Source organism: Cynocephalus volans, chromosome 17 (genome assembly GCF_027409185.1).
Source record: "Cynocephalus volans isolate mCynVol1 chromosome 17, mCynVol1.pri, whole genome shotgun sequence".
NCBI classification, from domain to species: domain Eukaryota; kingdom Metazoa; phylum Chordata; class Mammalia; order Dermoptera; family Cynocephalidae; genus Cynocephalus; species Cynocephalus volans.
Genome location: NC_084476.1, coordinates 41,019,310 through 41,038,317, shown reverse-complemented (window position 1 = coordinate 41,038,317; position 19,008 = coordinate 41,019,310). Strand labels below are relative to the sequence as shown.

The 19,008-nt window shown below is 46.4% G+C and overlaps 1 protein-coding gene across 1 annotated transcript; it reads left to right on the top strand.

Moving 5' to 3' along the window:
- The first annotated feature begins 7,781 nt into the window (after window positions 1-7,781).
- On the top strand, window positions 7,782-8,732 carry LOC134365832 (olfactory receptor 13C7-like). The gene has a single exon (XM_063082142.1). It carries the CDS (start codon window positions 7,782-7,784, stop codon window positions 8,730-8,732), a length of 951 nt encoding a protein of 316 aa, XP_062938212.1.
- The last annotated feature ends 10,276 nt before the right edge of the window (window positions 8,733-19,008 follow it).

The following is a 19,008-nucleotide window of genomic DNA, read 5'->3' as shown; positions in this document are numbered from 1 at the left end:
AGGCCCCTGATAGCTTCAGGACAGGGGCTGGTTGCCAGAGGAACCAATGATATGATTAGAGGTTTGGAACACTCAACCCCGCCCCCTGACCTCCAGGGAAGGGAGAGGGCTGAAGATTGAGTTCAGTCACCAAAGGCCAAAGATTTACTCAATCATGCCTTCATAATGGGACTACCATGAAAAACCCTGACCCAAAGGGGTTCTGAGAGCTTCCAGGTGGGTGAACACATGGAGACGCTGGGAGAGTGGCATGCCCAGAGAGGGCATGGAAGCTCCTGCTGTTCCCCCATACCTTGTCCTGTGTGGCTCTTCCACTTGGCTGTTCCTGAGCAACATCCTTTATAATAAACTGGTGAAGGGAAGAGAAGTGTTCCTTGAGTTTGAGGAGCCACTTTAGAAAATTATTAAACCTGACCAGGGGAGTGTGGGAACATCCCTGACTTTACAGCTGGTTGGTCAGTCTGAGGGGCCCAGACTTGTGATTGGCATCTGAAGTCAGGCAGTCTTTTGGGACTGAGCCCTTAACCTATGAGGCCTGCATTAACTCCAGGTAGTTACTGTCAGAATTAAATTGTAGGACACCCAGTTGGTGTCCAGAGAGTTGGAGAATTGGTTGGTGTGGGGAAACAACACACACATCTGGTGTCAGAAGTATCATGAGCAAAAACAGATCTTAGCAGGAGGATATTTGGATTGGAAGCAGGTGGAGGAACCCTCCTGCTTTGGCTACAACACCTTTCATTCATGGTGTTACCAGACTCAGGTCCGGCTGTCTGCCCCTTTGAAAAGGAAAGAAAAAAACTCAAAAGTCAAATGGTTGGTATTAGAAAAGCAGATGTATTCAGCTGAAGGAGATGGTAGGCTACCCCATCTCAAAGATTTACCTTTACTGAGGGGTTTTTAAAGGAAGGGCTGAGGAAATGGAATGTGGGAGGTGAAAAGCAGGAGAACAGGAGACGTGAGCTATAAGGGGTCCGTTTCTATGGGTCGGGTACAAGGTCCTGCCAAGGCCTCATCTGGTTTCTGTTCTCATCTTCACTGTTTTCTCAGGACCCTACAAGATTTTGGTTTGCACCAGTGTACTTGGCTGGTGACCAAGGTCAGCTTCCCGTCGTTTGGCCTTGATCATTTCTCAAAACTCTACAAATCTCAAAGAAAGAACTGTTAGCTTTGCAAAGTACTAATTAGCTTCTTGGCCTTGTTTTCCTACTTAGCGAGCGAGATAAGAAAGTTAGGGGATGGGAAGCAAGAGCGGAGAGAAAAAAACTGTCCCTTTAAAAATCCTCCCCCACCCTGCAGCCCAGGCAGCTTTAGGTCCCAACATGGCTTCAGTCCTGCTCACTCCAACAATGGTGTCTACCGTCTCTATTCTCTGCCCTCTCAATGCCAGGGACCTCCTCTCCATCACTCTCGATTTCTTCAAGAGTTGGGGGATATCGTGGGCTTCATGGGAGAACAGTGGTACAGCTGGGCCTCACAGCTGGACAGGCACCAGAAAGTCAATCAGGATCCGAGTGGCTCCTGTTGGCCCCTCTGTGGCAGGGCTTTATGTCCCCTAGCTCTACAGTTCTGCCATTTCGGAGACTCAGCTAGTCTGGCCTTGCTCCTGTTGCTCCAGCAAGGACTAATTACCCCCTACTCTCCTCCCTATGCCATGACTTCAGCTACCAGGGGGCAGGCTTCTGCTCGCTGTCGTCTGTCTTTGTGTTACCCTCCTTTGTCCTTCCTCCCCTTCCTCCCTTACACCAACTGCTGCCTGTGCCCTCCCTGAGAGACAGATCTCAGGGATACGGTTAGTCAGCAGGCCCCCTCTTGGCCACCGGACAGCCTATATGCTGACTGCCCCGGGGGCAGGTGTCTACCTGGCCCCGTCAGGTGAGTCCTTGTGGTCAGGGTGCCTCATGGTACAGAGCATGGAAACAATGTAAGGAGCCTTCTCAGAAGGAGAATGCGGGAATATCAGGTACGTGAGGCTTCGTGGAACGAAGCAGCACATCAGGCGACCACTGTCGGGATCACCAGTTTCCAGGCCCCAGTAGTCACGCGCTCACTTCTCCACTTAGCACCTGCCTGTGTGAGCGTCTTGCCGCCCCGAGGAGGCAAAGCTTGGGCCTCCTTACCTCGCCCCCTCTCTTCTCTTCCTTCCTCACTCTTCAGGGACATTCTGCTTCTCTGACCATACCTTACCTCATTCCAGTCCTGGCTTTATCTCAAAAAGGTGGTGGTTCTTTTCCGCCTTCATAGAGAATGTGCCTAGTCTCATGATTCCTGACAGAATCTCTAAGTCTTCTGAGCATGGATGAAACCTTTAGAGCGGGGATCTGGTAGAAGACCGTGTGAATTCAGAGGGATGTCATGTTCACATCTGTCCTCAGAAAGATGCAATAGATACAGATGTCTCCTCAGGAGATGCTGGGGCTGCTGGGTTTCTGACTACCCCTTTGGTGAGCTCCACTCATACTTGCAAATTCACTTTTACACACACACAAACACACACGTAATAAGGAGATTTCTGACACACAAAACTTTGTCTTGCCAATTAAAATACAAATATTCCCTGGCTGGTCTGTCTGAGTCTTTGCTTCACTGGGCAGTGGGGAGAAATGAGGAGAAATATTTTAGCAGTACCCCAGATCTCAATGCCTTGAGTCCATGCACACTGACTTAGTAAGAGATCTAGCCCTGGGCTACTCAAGCATGACCCACAGATGGGCCGCACAGCATCACCTGGGAAGTGGTTAATTATGCAGAGTCTAGGGCCCCACCTGAGACCTACTGAATCAGACTCCCATGGGGTTGAGGCCCAGCAGAGTGTGTGTGGTGTGTGTGTGTGTGTGTGTGTGTGTGTGTGTGTGTGTGTGTGTGTGTGTGTGTGTGTGTGTGTGTATGTGTGTGTATTTTCAATCTGTTCTAACAAGTCCTTCAGAAGATTCTGAGGCATGCAAATGTCTGAGAAGCACTGGTCTATCTAGACTCTTCTTAGGGTTGGGGTCCCAGTTATATCTTTTAAGGAATCTAAGGGGGGGATATTTTTTATGAATGATCAGAACCACTACCTGTAATTCCTCTGCTCTGCAGTTGTCTGCTCTTTCAGTCCTTATTTGTCCCTAACTCCTGACCCTTAAACCTTGACCATCAACACCTCTGCTCACCTCCTCTGGGTCACTGGTCTCTGAGTGTTTCTCTCCTGACAGCAGGGAAGCTCCTTCCTAGCCCAGGATCCACTTTCTCAGAAGGCTCTCACAACAAAGCAGTTTAGATATCACCAATTTGCATTTCAGGAGGCCTCCAACAACTTCTTATACTAGTCCAGTTAGAATTACATCTAGAGACAGCCAGGCAATCCCAGCATCTCCTAGGTTCCAGCCACACTCCCTAAGTGATATATAGGTTGATGAGTCATGAACCCTTATCTCCAGCTCAGACATATCTCCCCCATCTCTACCTGGATGCCCACAGGCCTCTCAAACACATCATACCCCAAACTCAATTCATCTCCCCTAAAACCAACAATTTGGACAATATCCTCTACTTTAGCGGTATCACCATCATCCACCCATCATCTGAGCTAGAGATATTGACTCTACTCTCTCTCCCGCCTGCTATATCCAACTGAACTCTAATACTATATTATTTTATCTACCAAACATTTCTGGAATCTTCCTGTCTTCACCATCACTCTATCACTCTCAGGTTCTTATCTTCACTTGCCTGAAGTGTTTCCCTATCTCAATAGTTCTTGTCCTCCTGCCCCCAACCTTCCCTCAACACTGTGCAAAAATGATCAAAAAATGCAAATATAATCATATCAGACCTTTACTTAAAACCACTAAGTTTCTCCTCATCCCCTACAGGAGAAAGTTCTAACACCTTAGAATGCCCCAAAAGACCCACCTCAGGGCTGGCCCCCTGCCTTCCTCCCATCAGCAGCACCTACCCCTCTATGCCCAACAACAGTGCGCTGCCGGCCAGCCGCACCCCCTGGGGCCTTTTCTCATTCTGCGTCTTTCTTTACGCAGCCTCTTCAGCCTGGATTCTTCCCCTCTTCCCTTCCTTACGCAAGCTGCCACTCATACATTCCCATGGTGAGCTGGTCAAACTCTAACAACCAGTTTTCCAGGTCAGAAAAGCCCTTATCTGTAGTATTTGCTGGTTTCTATGGTGTGGATACTCTTACTACGGCCAATGTCAAGCTACCACCAAGGTAATGAATGGGAATTGGAGGTGTGCACAGTAGATAAGCCAGTGAGAGCCAGCTCCAGCATGTCACAGATCTCCAGATCACCTTCTCCAGGAAAAGTGGCCCCCTCTGCCCTCCGGGATTTCCCCGAAGCGTGGGATTCTCCCAGTCCCTGCACTGCCTTTCTTGTTTGATAACTATCTTTTCATGTGCCTCTCTCTCACCACTAGAAGGTGCACTCCCAGAAGGCAGAGATCCTGGATCACTCTGTACAGTTCTGCCTTCTATGGAGTACACACTCCATAATTGTTTGCGGAATAAAGGAATGTGCCCATTACTTAGACCCATCCCTGTCCTGGGCCACACTCTGTCAGGGACACCCATTAGTTATCAGAGCACATGCACAAATATAGGAAGCTGAAAGGACAGTGACTTAGTTGGATACTCAGTGAGGATTAAGGGAGAACACAGCAGGTTGTTTCAAGGCACTTAATCCAAAGAGAGGAAAATTTAGAGGGAGAGTATAAGTCCTTCACTCAGACCCCCAAACCACTGCATAAGCACAGACTTGGGTGATGAAAGCACAGGAGAGCAGATTTGGGGTCTGAATGAATCACATAATCACTGACCAGCAGCCTATTGTACTCCATTAACAGGATTATGATGTTCAGAAAGAAAGAAGGGAGACAGGAAGGGAGAATGGAAGGGAGGGAGGGAGAGAGAAAGGGAGGGGGAGAAGCAGGTAGCAAACTTCCTCCAGTGCCTCCAGCATAATTGGATCTTGGGGATGTTATCCCAGAAGGATACAAAGTTTCTAAACTGAGTACAACTCACTTTCCAAACTTTAAATGACTTTAGGGACTAAACTGGTCCCAGAGAACAAACTGGGATTTAAATTGTCTTCTAAGGGCAATGACCAGCCCTTTGGAGATTGAGGCAGGTGGAGGGGAGAGGGGACTGGCCAGACCCTTCCCTGCCCCACATTCTGAGCCTCACCCTGCCGCTTCAGGCCCAGGGTTGCTGTTTCTAATATGTAGCCTATTTTCAACCCATGTTTTTGATAAAGGTAAGTGCAATTTTTAATGAAAGGAATATCAAAATTTTCATCACCATAGCCACATTTATATCGTCAGACTGGATTGTAAAGGAACGGGGGCTTGAGGCGGGGAGATAAGAAGCACTTTCACGGGTGTGATACCCCCCTCACAGAATCAAATACACCATCAAGCTGCAAGAGTCTCTAGGTGACCTGGGCTCACCTCATCACTGTACAGAGGAAAAGGGCTTGCCAGGGGCCACACAACCAGTAGTGTTCTTCTCGCACTCGGTAAGCTGTTGTTGATTAAAACCGTTGGGTTCTTTCTCATTTCACAGAGTCTGAAGTCTGACAATAATAATGAGCCACGTTTCTGGATCTGATGATGATGACACAGAGGGAATATTTTCTTGGGAGAGGCAAGAGGTCAGGCCAACACAGAATGAAAACCCAGCAGGGGGCTGACTTACTGCCCCAGCACATATGTCACAGGTAGCCATGTGTCCCAGGTAGCTGGGCACTGGAGCCATCTTCAAGCTTGCGGACCATTCTCAGTATCGGCCTTTGTAGCCAATTCCTGGCTGATTTATTTTCCTCTAAGAGATATATCCATTTTTTTAAGGCCCTGGAGAAAAGAGGAGATTGATTCCTGTTTGTCTTTGTGCTGAAGGCAAGCCATTTCTGGATATTTGGAGGACCATGATGTGGAAGAGGAATTAACTGCTTTTGGGGGCCCCAGAAGACAGGGCCAGGTAGGAGTTGCAAGGAGACAAATTTCAGCTGAATATCAAAGGGTAACTACAGTATTTCAATATGAAATGAGCCTCGCCAGGAAGTAAGGAGCTCCACATCACTCAGATAGTCAAGCCTAGGCTCCAGGAGTATCAGGAAAGCAGCAAGGGGCTTTCTGCACTTTAAAGAGAGCAGATTGCTAAATAGACCCTAAGGTCTGTTGTTATGGATGATGAGGATGATGATGGTGATGATGAGGCTGTAATTATTTGTTTGTGTGACTATTTCCCCAATAGATTTTGAGCTCTTTGAGGTCAGGGGCTATGCTTTTCAATACAATGTCCCCAGCATGTAGAATTTTGCCTGGCCCAGAATAATGCCCAATTATTGGGCATTAATGTCTGTTAACCTGAATTGAATTATATGGCATTGATTTGGTCACAGCTATAATGTGCTGAGTACCAAGAGAGGACTGTCTCAGAGCTTCCCAGGCAGGAAGTGCCCCTACAATTGAGGAAGGAGCTGGATTACTGGGAGCTCCTGGAGAGATGGAAATCTGGGAAGTTCACAAGCATTTTAGATACAATGCAAATAAAATCAAATGCCCAAGACCCTCAAATTTGCAAACAAGTTTTTTACTGGTCCAGAACAAGTCCTAGTTTTGAGAGCACTTAGAATTCTGAGGAGAGAATTAAGCTTCCTAGAAAGAAGAGCTAACAGAGCAGGACGCAGGGCTCTGTAAACAGTCTCAGGAAAAGTCCAGTGCCACTGGTGGAGGCAATAGGGAGTGAATAGAAGGAGATTCTGCCAGAACTCTCATTCAACTTGGCTACACTGCACAAGGGGCCAAATCACAGCCCCAAACATACAAAAGGATCAACAGGATGTGAAGACCTTGGCACTGTGGGTGTCAAGGTGGCCTGGGCTCATTCTTTCAGCAGGTGTCACCAGAGCAGTTCTCTTGGCTCCCATCTGTCTCAAGAAAAGGATGCTTTATTTTTTGGTTTTTTTGTGTGTGTTTTTCTGTTGCTTTTCATTTATGGTGTCTTATCTCCTTGTGTACCTTATTCTCTTTTAATGTGTGCCAGATATTATATTTGCAAAATTATTTATAGAAATGATCTAGAGACTGGGGTGATGTTACTCTCCTTCAGAATGGATTTATCTTTGCTTCTGTTAGGTATTGGGGAGCACCGAAAATCTGGAACCACTTCAACCCAATTTCAGGGCCAGAGAAGATTTGAAGCTGAACTAGAACACCTGTAAATGCCTGTTTCCTTCTGATTTACCATAAATCCTACGGTACTACCCTTTGGGATACCATCCCAAAGGGAGGAAGTTTAGTCAGGAGCCCTTCATGGGGGATCTTGCACTTCAAAACCTGCTTCCCATCTCCGTGAGTCGTCGGTAGCACTTCTCCACCACTCAGTGGCCCCCTCCTGAAGCTGCAAATGCCCCAGTGGAGACACAGCCTCAAGTGCCAGACTTGCTTCTCTGGGTCCCTGTTTTGCCCAGAATCATGACTATGATTTCTCATTGTCCTATCACATCTCCAATGCTTTACACAGATGTTTTTTATATTTTGTCCAGTTTTTCTGTCATTTGCACGAGAGTCAGTCCAAATTAACTTGTTTGTTCGTTCTGGCAGTAGAAGTTAAATACCGATCTCTACTACATCGTTCCTAGAACGCTTAGAGATGAAAGAATTGTCAGGGCTGTTCTCCAGGTACCCAGCAGGGCGAGGATTTTCACCTGGCTGCCCTCGCACTTTTGGAGTAAGAGAATGCTCAGGTCGACCTTTCGAGTTCCCGTAAGTTACACAACAGATGCACCATGGACAGGTCCAATGAGACCTCCCCAGTGATGGGGTTCATTCTCCTGGGGCTCTCAGCCCACCCAAAGCTGGAGAAAACATTCTTTGTGCTCATCCTGCTGATGTACCTGGTGATCCTGCTGGGCAACGGGGTCCTCGTCCTGGTGACTGTGTCTGACTCCCGCCTGCACACGCCCATGTACTTCTTCCTGGGGAACCTCTCCTTCCTGGACATCTGCTACACGACCTCCTCAGTCCCCCTCATTCTTGACAGCTTCCTGACCCCCAGGAAAACCATCCCCTTCTCAGCCTGTGCTGTGCAGATGTTCCTCTCCTTTGCCATGGGAGCCACAGAGTGTGTGCTCCTGGGCATGATGGCGTTTGATCGCTACGTGGCCATCTGCAACCCTCTGAGGTACCCCGTGGTCATGAGCAAGGCTGCCTACGTGCCCATGGCTGTCAGCTCCTGGGCAGCTGGTGTCACCAACTCTGTAGTACAGACATCCCAGGCAATAGGTCTGCCCTTCTGTGGGGACAACGTCATCAACCACTTCACCTGTGAGATCCTGGCTGTCCTGAAGTTGGCCTGTGCTGACATCTCCATCAATGTGATCAGCATGGCTGTGGCCAATGTGATCTTCCTGGCAGTCCCTGTCCTGTTCATTTTTGTCTCCTATGTCTTTATCATCGCCACCATCCTGAGGATCCCCTCTGCTGAGGGCAGGAAGAAGGCCTTCTCCACCTGCTCCGCTCACCTCACAGTCGTGGTCGTCTTCTACGGGACCATCCTCTTCATGTATGGGAAGCCCAAGTCTAAGGACACGCGGGGGACAGACAAGCAAGACCTTCCAGACAAACTCATCTCCCTCTTCTACGGAGTGGTGACCCCCATGCTGAACCCCATCATCTACAGCCTGAGGAACAAGGACGTGAAGGCCGCTGTGAGGGACCTGGTGGCTCAAAAACACTGAACTGAGTGACTGTCACAGAATCCCAGACTGCCAGAATACACGACCACCAGGCTCCTCATTGTTCTCATCTGGAAATGGCAGCACAGGGAGGTCCTTAGGCCATCAGTGGAAAGAGCCTTTTAATTCCTAGTGCTGCTGGTTAGTTTGTTGGCTTCACACAGAGCCATGCTGTGTCATATCATAGCTATAATTGGCTACCCAAATCCTAAACCCTCTAATACCAGAATCTGATGAGTACCCATGAGTTATTGATGTGGTCAAAAGAGACAAACAAATGAAAATTTTAGTGGTACTGGGATCTTTGAGAGTATTGTTTTTTTTCCATGTAAAACTGCTGCTTACTCTACTCTGCTTTGCTCTCATCTCAGAGACCTCTGTTGTTTCTGATGTAGGGATAGATTGGGAAACGTGACCTGCCCCAATATAATAGTGATCACTAACACCATGGAAGGGATTCTCCTAACATCTTAGCAATAGAAATAGTGAGATTTATCTTGAGCAGCTGCCTTGCTTTGACCTAATGGACAGTAAGAATCTTGTCATTCATATTTATCTCTTTATTGTCACTGTAGGGAAGCTCAGAGGCAAACATGCTACCCCACCGCAGCAGTAGCCAAGTGCTGCATGACCGAGTGCTAGCAGCTCCCAAACTTTTGTCCATGCATCTGATGTGGCACGTGGCAGTTACACCAGCACCATGAATATACCCACATTGTGAGGGAACTCCAAGAAAGCTGTGGAGAAGCAAATGCAAAAATAATTCTCAATCCCACAACTAATAACAGGCCAGCAGTAACAGTTGTCACTGACCAGCTGTTGTACAGGGAAGATCAGCCATGGGTCCTCTGCAGCCCCCAGAGCTCCAAGTCCATGACACTCAAGGGACAGATTAAAATAGAAGTGAGACTTATTGTATTATAGCAATTATTTTTAGTTCACTTTAATCTATATTTCTAAAAGTCAGTGTCCTAATCTGTTTATATTGCTATAACACAATGCCTGAGACTGGGTAATTTACAAACAATAGAAATTTACCTCTCACAGTTCTGGAGGCTGGAAAGTTCAAGATCAAGGTAGGTTTGGTGTATGGTGAGGGCTCAGTCTCTGCTTTCAAGATGGTGCCTTTAACCCTGTGTCCTCACATAGTGGAAGGGATGGAAGAGCATAAAAGGGGCTAGCTAGTTCCTTCCAGCTCTTTCAAAAAGTTGTTAATTCCATTCATGAAGGCAGATTAAGTCCTTCAGAAGGACTCGATCACCTCCTGAAGTCCCCACCTCTTAACATTACCACATTCGCCAATAAATTTCAACATATGAATTTGGGGAGGCCCATTCAGAACATAGCAGCCGGTTATTAGCAGACTTTGGTTCTTTAGCCATTATTAGTACATAGCAGGTGTTTTCTCTTTTTCTTTCCTCCTTTTCCTCCCTCATCCCTGTGTGAAATCAGGCTCAGGTTGGATGTGTTTTTGTTTGTGGGAGTGCAATGGGGACATAGCGGTGGCCCAGAGCCCTAAAACAGCTGGAATTCACCAGATCCCTTCACTTTCTTTAAAGCCTAAGAGCATTAAAGAGATACATTTAGGTGTCTGGAAGAGGAAGGGGAAGAAGAATGGTTGTGGGAACAAGGTGGGAGGAGAGATTCCTACAGGAAGGAAAGGGATGAAGGTTGGCAGATCTCACTCTCGGCAGGACTTAGCCATACTGCATGGCAGTGCCCTAGGGCCTGCAGGGATGGCTGCTTGATGCTCCCATGGAGAACAGCCATTGCTGAGCTTCTCAGAGATGTTGCTCTCCCATCTCCGGTGTATTCTCTATTGCTTTAGTTAAGAGGGTGGCCTCTGGGCCTTCCCAGGAAAAATAGTTGGGTGGAGGGTTCTTTGGTCTCACATAAGAATCCATTCACACTCCTTGAAACTTCTGACATTTCCTCCACACTCTGCCAAGGTAGGTCCTTTCAAGGATGACCTTCCAAGATGATTCCAACCCTAGGTCTCTTGTGTGGTATGAGACTAGGGATGGGGAAACGGGCCTAGGTAAAGTCACCTTTCAGTATCATGGTCCCTACGGCATCATTGGGCAGCCTGTGGTGCTGGCTCAACTCCCAGTTCCCTGGATTTACTACATGTCTTCTATGACATGTACAGGAGACATTGATTATAATTATTTCCATATATTTACTTGGATTTACTTGAATACAAACCTGTGTGAGCAGATCTCAGGTCCTTTGTCACAGACACCCCCAAAGGTATGCCTGCTGTCTGGCAATTGCACTTGAAAGAATTTTCTCCTTCCCAGATTCTGAATAGGATGTCTTATAAAATAACAAATGGCATGCAAAGATTAGGACTTTTTGTGGATTTTCTAGGAGGGAAGGAGAAAGAGAAAACCAGGCTCTACTGAGCTTCTCTTTGGGCGTGGGGACAGTAAGAGGGGATCCATTAGAGCTTCCTTCCCCGGAGATCTTTAAAATGAAGATCCTGCTCTTTAGATTCATTGGATTGGCCACAATCCTACTCTCCTCACCACCAAGAGGTGGGGTGGGGCCTCTGCCAAGAAGAGGAAAGTGGTTGCAACATAGAAGATGAGCAAGGGGAAGCAGGGAGGGTCTGGGACACTTCGTTGGTAACTCTGCTATCTCTGCTTATCTCTCATTCGCTCTGCTTTTACCTTTGTTTTGTAGGCTCCACCTCTTCCTTTTTTATCCTGTTGGTCTTTTTTTTTTAATCATTACACAATGCAAACGTTTTTTGTGGCCCTTTACCAATTTCTCCCTAACCTCCCTCCTCCTCCCCACGCCTCTTCTGACTTGCTGTTAACATTGTAGTTAAGAGCAAGTCTTACTAATAGGTTTTTTTGGCCAGCTTTATTGAGGTATAATTGAGAAATAAAAATTGCATATATTTGAGATGTAAAACATGATGTTTTGATATACATGTACATTGTGAAATGATTACCACAATCAAATTAATTAACATATCTATCAACATAGTTACGATTTGTGTGTGTGTGTGTGTGTGTGTGTGTGTGCGCGCGCGTGCGCGCAGTGCCCATGTGGTGAGTACAGTTAAGATCTACACCCTTAGCAAATATCAAGTGTATGATACAGTATTATTCACTATAGTCACCATGCTGTACTTTAGAGTTCCAGAACTTATTCATCCTGCATAACAAACTTTGTATGCTTTGACCAACATCTCTCCACTTCCCCCCAACCCCCATCCCTGGCAACAACCATTCTACTATCTGTTTCTATGAGTGGGACTATTTTATTATTTTATTATATTATTTATTTATTTAATTTCTTTGGCAGCTGGCTGGTACTGGGATCTGGACCCTTGACCTTGGTGTTATCAACACCACACTCTAACCGACTTAGCTACCCGGCCAGCCCTCGACTATTTTATTTTTTTTATTTATGTATGTATGTATGTATGTATTTATTTATTTATTTTACATTCTGAGATGCTGTTGCAGAGCAGGTGGGGGGAGGGGGAGGGGAATAGGGTAGGAAGGGGGTGTGTGGTTGAGGCCTGTGCCACTCCCCTCATGCCTGCAGGGGAGTCCAGGGGGCTTCTGGCAGATGCTCAGTGGTCATCACTGGGCTGGATACAGACATCAGGGGAGGGCATGGCTGAGGACCCCAGCCCCCCACCATCCTGGCTTGGGAGCCCAGGGCGTTTCCTGCAACAGCTTAGTGGTCGTGGCTGGATGGCCTCTGGGTGGCTCCTTTTTTCAGTTTTCTGTGGCCCCTCACTCCTATGTGGGTCCATGGGAACACTGTTAGTGGTCTTGCTGGCCTGGGGGCGACCAAGGACCTCTCCCCTGCTGCCTCCAAGCAGCTTCATCCGAAGGGCACAGCTGTGGCTTTCACCTGCCCTTGCTCCATGCGCTCACCAGGGGCAGCCTTTAAGTAGCCAGGGCTTGAAACGGTTGGCGCGGTCCCTTCTTTCGCTCGTCGTGGCTTCTCCTGCCTTCATGAACCCATTGGTCTCTCCTCCTCTTCTCCTGAACTCTAGTGCTTGACTATTTTAGATTCCACATGTAAGTGAGATCGTGCAGTATTTGCCTTTCTGAGCCCGTCTTATTTTATTTCACACAATGTCCTCCAGGTTCATCCAAGTTGTCACAAATGACAGGATCTCCTCCTTTTTAAAGATTGAATAGTATTCTGTTGTATATATATACCACATTTTCTTTATCCATTTATATGTTGACAGACACAAGTTGTATACGTACCTTGGCTATTGTGAATAATGCTGCAATGAATATGGAAGTGCAGACATCTCTTCAACATACTGATTTCATTTCCTTTGGATACATACCCAGTAATAGGATTGCTGGATCATATGGTAGTTCTATTTTTAATTTATTTGAGGAACTTCCATACTGTTTTCTATTATGGCTATACCAACTTACATTCCCACTAATGGCTAAAAATAGGGTGGGACTAAGATTATTATAACCATTTGCTTCCCCCCAGATATTTTTATAAGTTTCCTTATAGTCTGCACACACATAGTTCAGGCTTAATCAGCCTCAACTCATATTAAGATTTCTGTTCTTGAATTCTGTGTGATTTCCCTAATCAATCCACATGTATTCTTACTTGGGGGGAAAAAAAGGGAAAAAATGTACTTGAGCTTGCTCAAATGAATCTTTGCTCTTGTAGCTAAAAGAGCAAAACTAAACAGGTTGAGATGAAAGTTCTTTGAAGAGTCAGTGGCTCACAGCTGGTGCTGGCTGTAGACTCAGAGATCATCAGGATTCCCAGGAGACCCTCTGGGGACCAGGGCTCCTGTTTACTCCCAATTAAGACTGATGCTTTATTTCCTTAGAGGTTAAGTCTAGGACCCTGAGTATTGTGGAAAGCCCATTAACAATCCAAATTGTGTTATTACAGCAGCCACTTCTAGCACTCCCAAGGGAAACAAGACAGCTGTTCAAAGAGCAGCTGGGGGAAGGGAGGGACTGGGCAGGCTGTTCGGATCTGAATAGACTGGGCTGGCTGATCCACCCTACCCTGCCCCTGCAGAGGTGCTCTCAGCCCAGGCCAGGCAGCCTGACACTTGCCTTCCAATTCTGGCTCCAACACTCTTTGCCACTGCTGAGCACTTGGCTAAGTTTCTTTCCTTCTCTGGGCCTCAATTTCTTTCTCTATGAAACAAGAGGGTACAGCCCATCCCTCTCACTAGACAATGCATGTGAAAACAACTGGGGAATGACCAGAGAGGAAGAATTCATATCTCACACCCCACAGCCTGCCACTCTTTGATTAGGGGTCTCCTCTGAGTTCTCTCCTTCATTCTCTTCACAGTTCATAAGCAACCACTCCAAATTTCTAATGCTACTTACAGGATGGTTAGAAGGGAACTTGGGTGGTGATCCAATCAAGATGGTGGAATAGACGGTCCCCAGCGTCACTCTCTCCCACAAATCAACCAAGTTTACAACTATGAAAATGTAATGTCAGCCAAGCCAGGGCCGCTGGAGCTCAGGGGAAGAGGAGGAGAGACCTACGGAGTTCATGAAGGCAGGAGAAGCCATGATGAGAGAAAGAAAAAACTGCTCTGAGCGTTTTGGGCCGTGGCTGCTTTAAGGCTCGAGCTGATGAGCACATGGAGCAGGAGCCGGCAGGAGCCGCAGCTGTGCCCTTTAGATGGAGTTACTTGGAGGCAGCAGGAGAGAAGAGGGCCTTGGTGGCCCCCAGGACAGCAAGACCACTAATAGGGTTCCCGTGGACCCATGCAGGAATGAGGAGCCATAACAGCCGAAAAGGGGGAGCCATTCAGAGGCTGGTGAGTCATTGCAAGGGACCAGCACAGAGCCCGTCCCATGGGAGGTGTTTGGAGCATAGGCGGTGGGGGAGACAGGCCCACCAGGGGAACACTGGGACACAGCAAGGACAGCTGATCTGCCCCCCAATCAGCACAGGACCACTCAGAGGAGACTGGTCAGGAATGCAGAATTGCATGGAGTGCAGTTTGATGATAAAACTCAGGCCCAGATCATAGATTCTACAGAACACAGATCCGCCAGGTCTCTGGAGAGCCGGAAGTACCTATAAGGTCAACCATTAAACCCTGAGCTGCACAAAAAGCCTTCCCTAAGGAAACAGCAGCAAAGTAGCAATTTACACAACCACACAGCTTAAGTACTGGTTCCCACAGGAAGTTCCCCCGTGTTAGAAGCAAAGGACAAAAATTAGTTCCAGCCCAGGCACACCACCAGCACCTTGGGGCCTGCCCAGGGACCCGAGGCAGGGAGAATGGGACCAGACATCTCTCCCACAACCAGGCACAACATGCCAGCACCTCAGAGCCCACCCAGGGATCTGGGGTATGGAGAAGGGGACTGGACCTCTCTCCCACAACCAGGGACACCATGACAGCACCTCGGGTCCCTCCTGGCCCCTCTGGAAGAAGGGGACTAGACCTTCCTCCCACACCAGGCACACTGTGCCAGTACCTTGGGGACCGCCCAGGGACCCGGGACATGGAGAAGGAAACTGGACCCCTCTCCCACAATCAGGCATGTAGCACCAGCGCCTTGGGGCCTGCCCAGTGACCAGAGGCATGGAGAAGGGGACCAAACACACCCCACAACCAGGCATACTGCCAGTGCCAAGGAGCATGCCAAAAACAGCACCTCCATGTGGGTGGCCCACTACAGCCACCACAATAACCATGGCTGCTGCAAAAGCAACTAGACACCACAACCACCACGCAGATGGTCCACCAACCACTGGAGTGCATTCACACAAGGAGAGTCACCAGCAGAGACAAAGAAAAGAAGAGGATATCTCTTTCCACAAAACCCATTTCAGAGTGACAGAAGAAGCATCTGCTCTATGATAATATTGGGGAACCTGATCACATCTCTCAGCACTGGACAGATCATCTAGGCAACAAGTTAACAGAGTAACCATTATTCTTTCAGAAGGAGAGAAGAAATCGAGGGCGATTAGAGGGGGGAGGGGGAGGAAATGGGGGAAGGGGCGAGGTTGGACAAGGGGCATAAAGAATAATTACGATATGTAACAATATATATGCTAGTAATATTGATTTAATCAACATATCTCAATGTTCAACCCCCAAAATATGTATAATCGATTTTGATTCAATAAATAAAATAAATTATTTAAATTAAAAAAAATAGAAGGGAACTTGTGTGGCTGTGGTTCTAGCTACCTGTGCCTGCTGCAAACCTGCCATCTGGTGGACATTTCTGAATCTGCCAGTTGGAATTTCTGCAAGCTCCTGAGATAAGTGCTTCTCAAACTGTAATGTGCTTGTGAGTCCACTGGCAATCTTGTAAAAATGCAGATTTGGATTCAGAGTCTGAGGTGGGGTTCAAAATTCTACATCTTTGACAAGTTCCCAGTTAATGCCAATGCTGCCGCTCTGCTGGCCACACTTTGAAAAGTGAGGCCCTGGAAGACTTGGGACCAGGGCAGAGGGACTGAAGGAGGAGCCAGGGAAGCAACTCCTGCATGCAGGTCTCCCACCGCATGCCAAACTGCCAAACCCTCAGGCATCAACTGCCCTCAAGGTAAAAGCCTAGGACTTTAATGCTTTTAAGTCTCTGGGTTTCAGATCTCACTTAGTTTTTGGCCTCTGAGTATCCCTTACTTTCTGGAAAGCTCAGCACATTTAAAAAAAAAATGTTTTTCTACATTTTATTCAGCACGGCCAGTCGTTTTTCACACTCAGCAAGAGGTTGCTCAGGGAATCTAATTGTCCATACTGCCCGAAGAGAAATCCTTGATCAATGTGGTTTATATATTCTCAAAATCAAGTTGCCCGGTAGCGTTCTCTGTTCAGTAAATAGACTTTACTAATTCATGGGGAGGGACAGATACTCTCTAAAACAAAGTTTTTTTGTTTTTTTTTTTAAAGATGACCAGTAAGGGGATCTTAACCCTTGACTTGGTGTTGTCAGCACCGCGCTCTCCCAAGTGAACTAACCGGCCATCCCTATATGGGATCCGAACCCGTGGCCTTGGTGTTATCAGTACCATACTCTTCCAAGTGAGCCACCGGCCGGCCCTTGTTTTTCTTCTTAGGGTGTCAAATTAAAGAATAATCTTAAATATAGGCTTTCTTAGAGAAAAAAGTTTTTAAAAATTTGGAATTTTCATTTTATAAATTAAGAGCAAAATGTGGGTTTATCAGCAGAGAACTTTACTAAAAAACATAGGAGAGAGAATTCAGGATATGATAATAAAGGAGGTTTCCAAACTTCTTGGGGGAAAATAGAGCTTTTCTGGCTAGTGGGATGTTCAGAGTGAAAAGGAGAATCAGAGAAGACAGAACTAGAGTGAGAGTCTACTGAGTCCATAGGAAGGAATCTAGCACCCTCTCCATCCTGGGCCCAAAACTAGAAGTTGTGAGTGATGTTGAGACAATAAAACCTCTGATGAACATTTCAGATAGGTTAAGAGAGAATTCACAAATATTAACTAGTTTTCTACTTCTCTAGAGTGACCAACATGTTATGGAAGCTGCAAGCCCAGATGGACTGGGCCCACAACAGACCACCATTCCCAACACTTCTTCAGCCCCATGATGCATAAAAGGGGTCCAAAGTTCTTGGGTTCCCTTTGGAAGAACACAGGGATGGCTGGATATATTATCTGATTTTATTGTCAGCAGAGTCAGCATGGTGGGTGATGAAGTGACCCTGTATTTCAAGGCTGGAGAATGGGCAAGATTTAGAGCAAATAGGAATTTTAGCCATATCTTAAGGGATCCATAGTACAGAGAGAGTCAAGGCAGACCCTGGCCAGCCAGGGGATTGATGGCTCTGATGCAACTGGATATTCATATGGGGGAAAAAATGAACCTTGACCCTTACTTTGCACCATACACAAAACCTCGCTTGAAGTGGATCATAGACCTAAATGCTTAAGCTGGAACTATAAAGTCTAGAAGAAAACATAGTAGAAAATCTTTGTGACCTTAGAATAGGCAAATGTTTCTTAAGATGCAAAAAGCATGAAATAAGTGCTAAATTGAACTTCACCAAAATTTAAAATGTTTGCTCTTCAAGCAACACATTAAGAAAATGAATGGGCAAGCAACAGATTGCGAGACAATAGTTGCTATGCGTATATATCTGATGAATGACTTATATCCATTATGTACAAAGAACTCTTACAATGCAGTAAGAACAAAACAGCCCCCCAAATGGGCAAAAGATTTGAACAGATGCTTCACAAAAGAGTTTCACAAAAGACTATGAATGGCCAATAAGTATATGAAAAATGTTCAACATCATTTGTCATTATTGAGATTAAAATTAAAATCACAATGAGATTTCACTATGCACTCATTAGAATATCTAAAATTTAAAAGACTGACAATACCAAGTATTAGGGAGGATATGTACCAACCAGAATAAGAGTTGCATTGCTGATGGGAATGTAAAACTGGTGTAACCCTTTGGAAAACAGCTACTGGTTTCTTATAAAGTTCAACACACACTTCCTTATGACAGTAATTCTAGTCCTGAGTTGCTCTGACTGTGTTTTCTTAGAGTCTGTATTTGTCTATTTGACATTCATTAATTACAGGGCCAAACCAACAGCCGAAGTTGTTTGCATTTCCCCTGAGATCCAGAGCCCATAATCTGAACTACCTCCTTCTTTAATTCTCATACACCAAACCAATATTTCCCCTGCCCTAAATTACCCAGGGCCAGGTGACAACTTAGAGTCCACCCCAATAGCCCAAAGCCCTGCACAAATAGCCAGTCCTAACCTGTTAACTCTGTCCTGCATTGCTTTTCCCATGGAAACCCTAATAAAGACTCTGGCCTAGGTTTTCCCCTCACTACTGCTTCTGCCTGCTGACCTCACTGTGGTGCTCTCCCACGTGGCTCTGTGTGGCAGGGCATGCCCCCTCTTCTTGGGAAGTGTAAGTAATAAAAATCTTTTTTCAGTGGCATTGATTTCTGTGTGTTATAATTCAGTCACCTCCATAAACTAAAATACCTCTGCATACATTTTGAGGTATGAGTATTTACCCAGAGTAATGAAAATATGTGCCTAGCCAAAGACTTATACACAAATTCTCATAGACTGTTCATTCATAATAATCCAAAACTGGAAATGACTCAAATGTCCATCAATAAGTCAAAAGATACAAAAATTGCAGTATACCTGTTTTAGTCCGTTTTGTGTTGCTATAACAGAAATATTTGAGACTGGGTAATTTATAAGGAAAAGAGGTTTATTTGGCTTACAATTCTGGGACAGCTGCATCTGGCACGGGCCT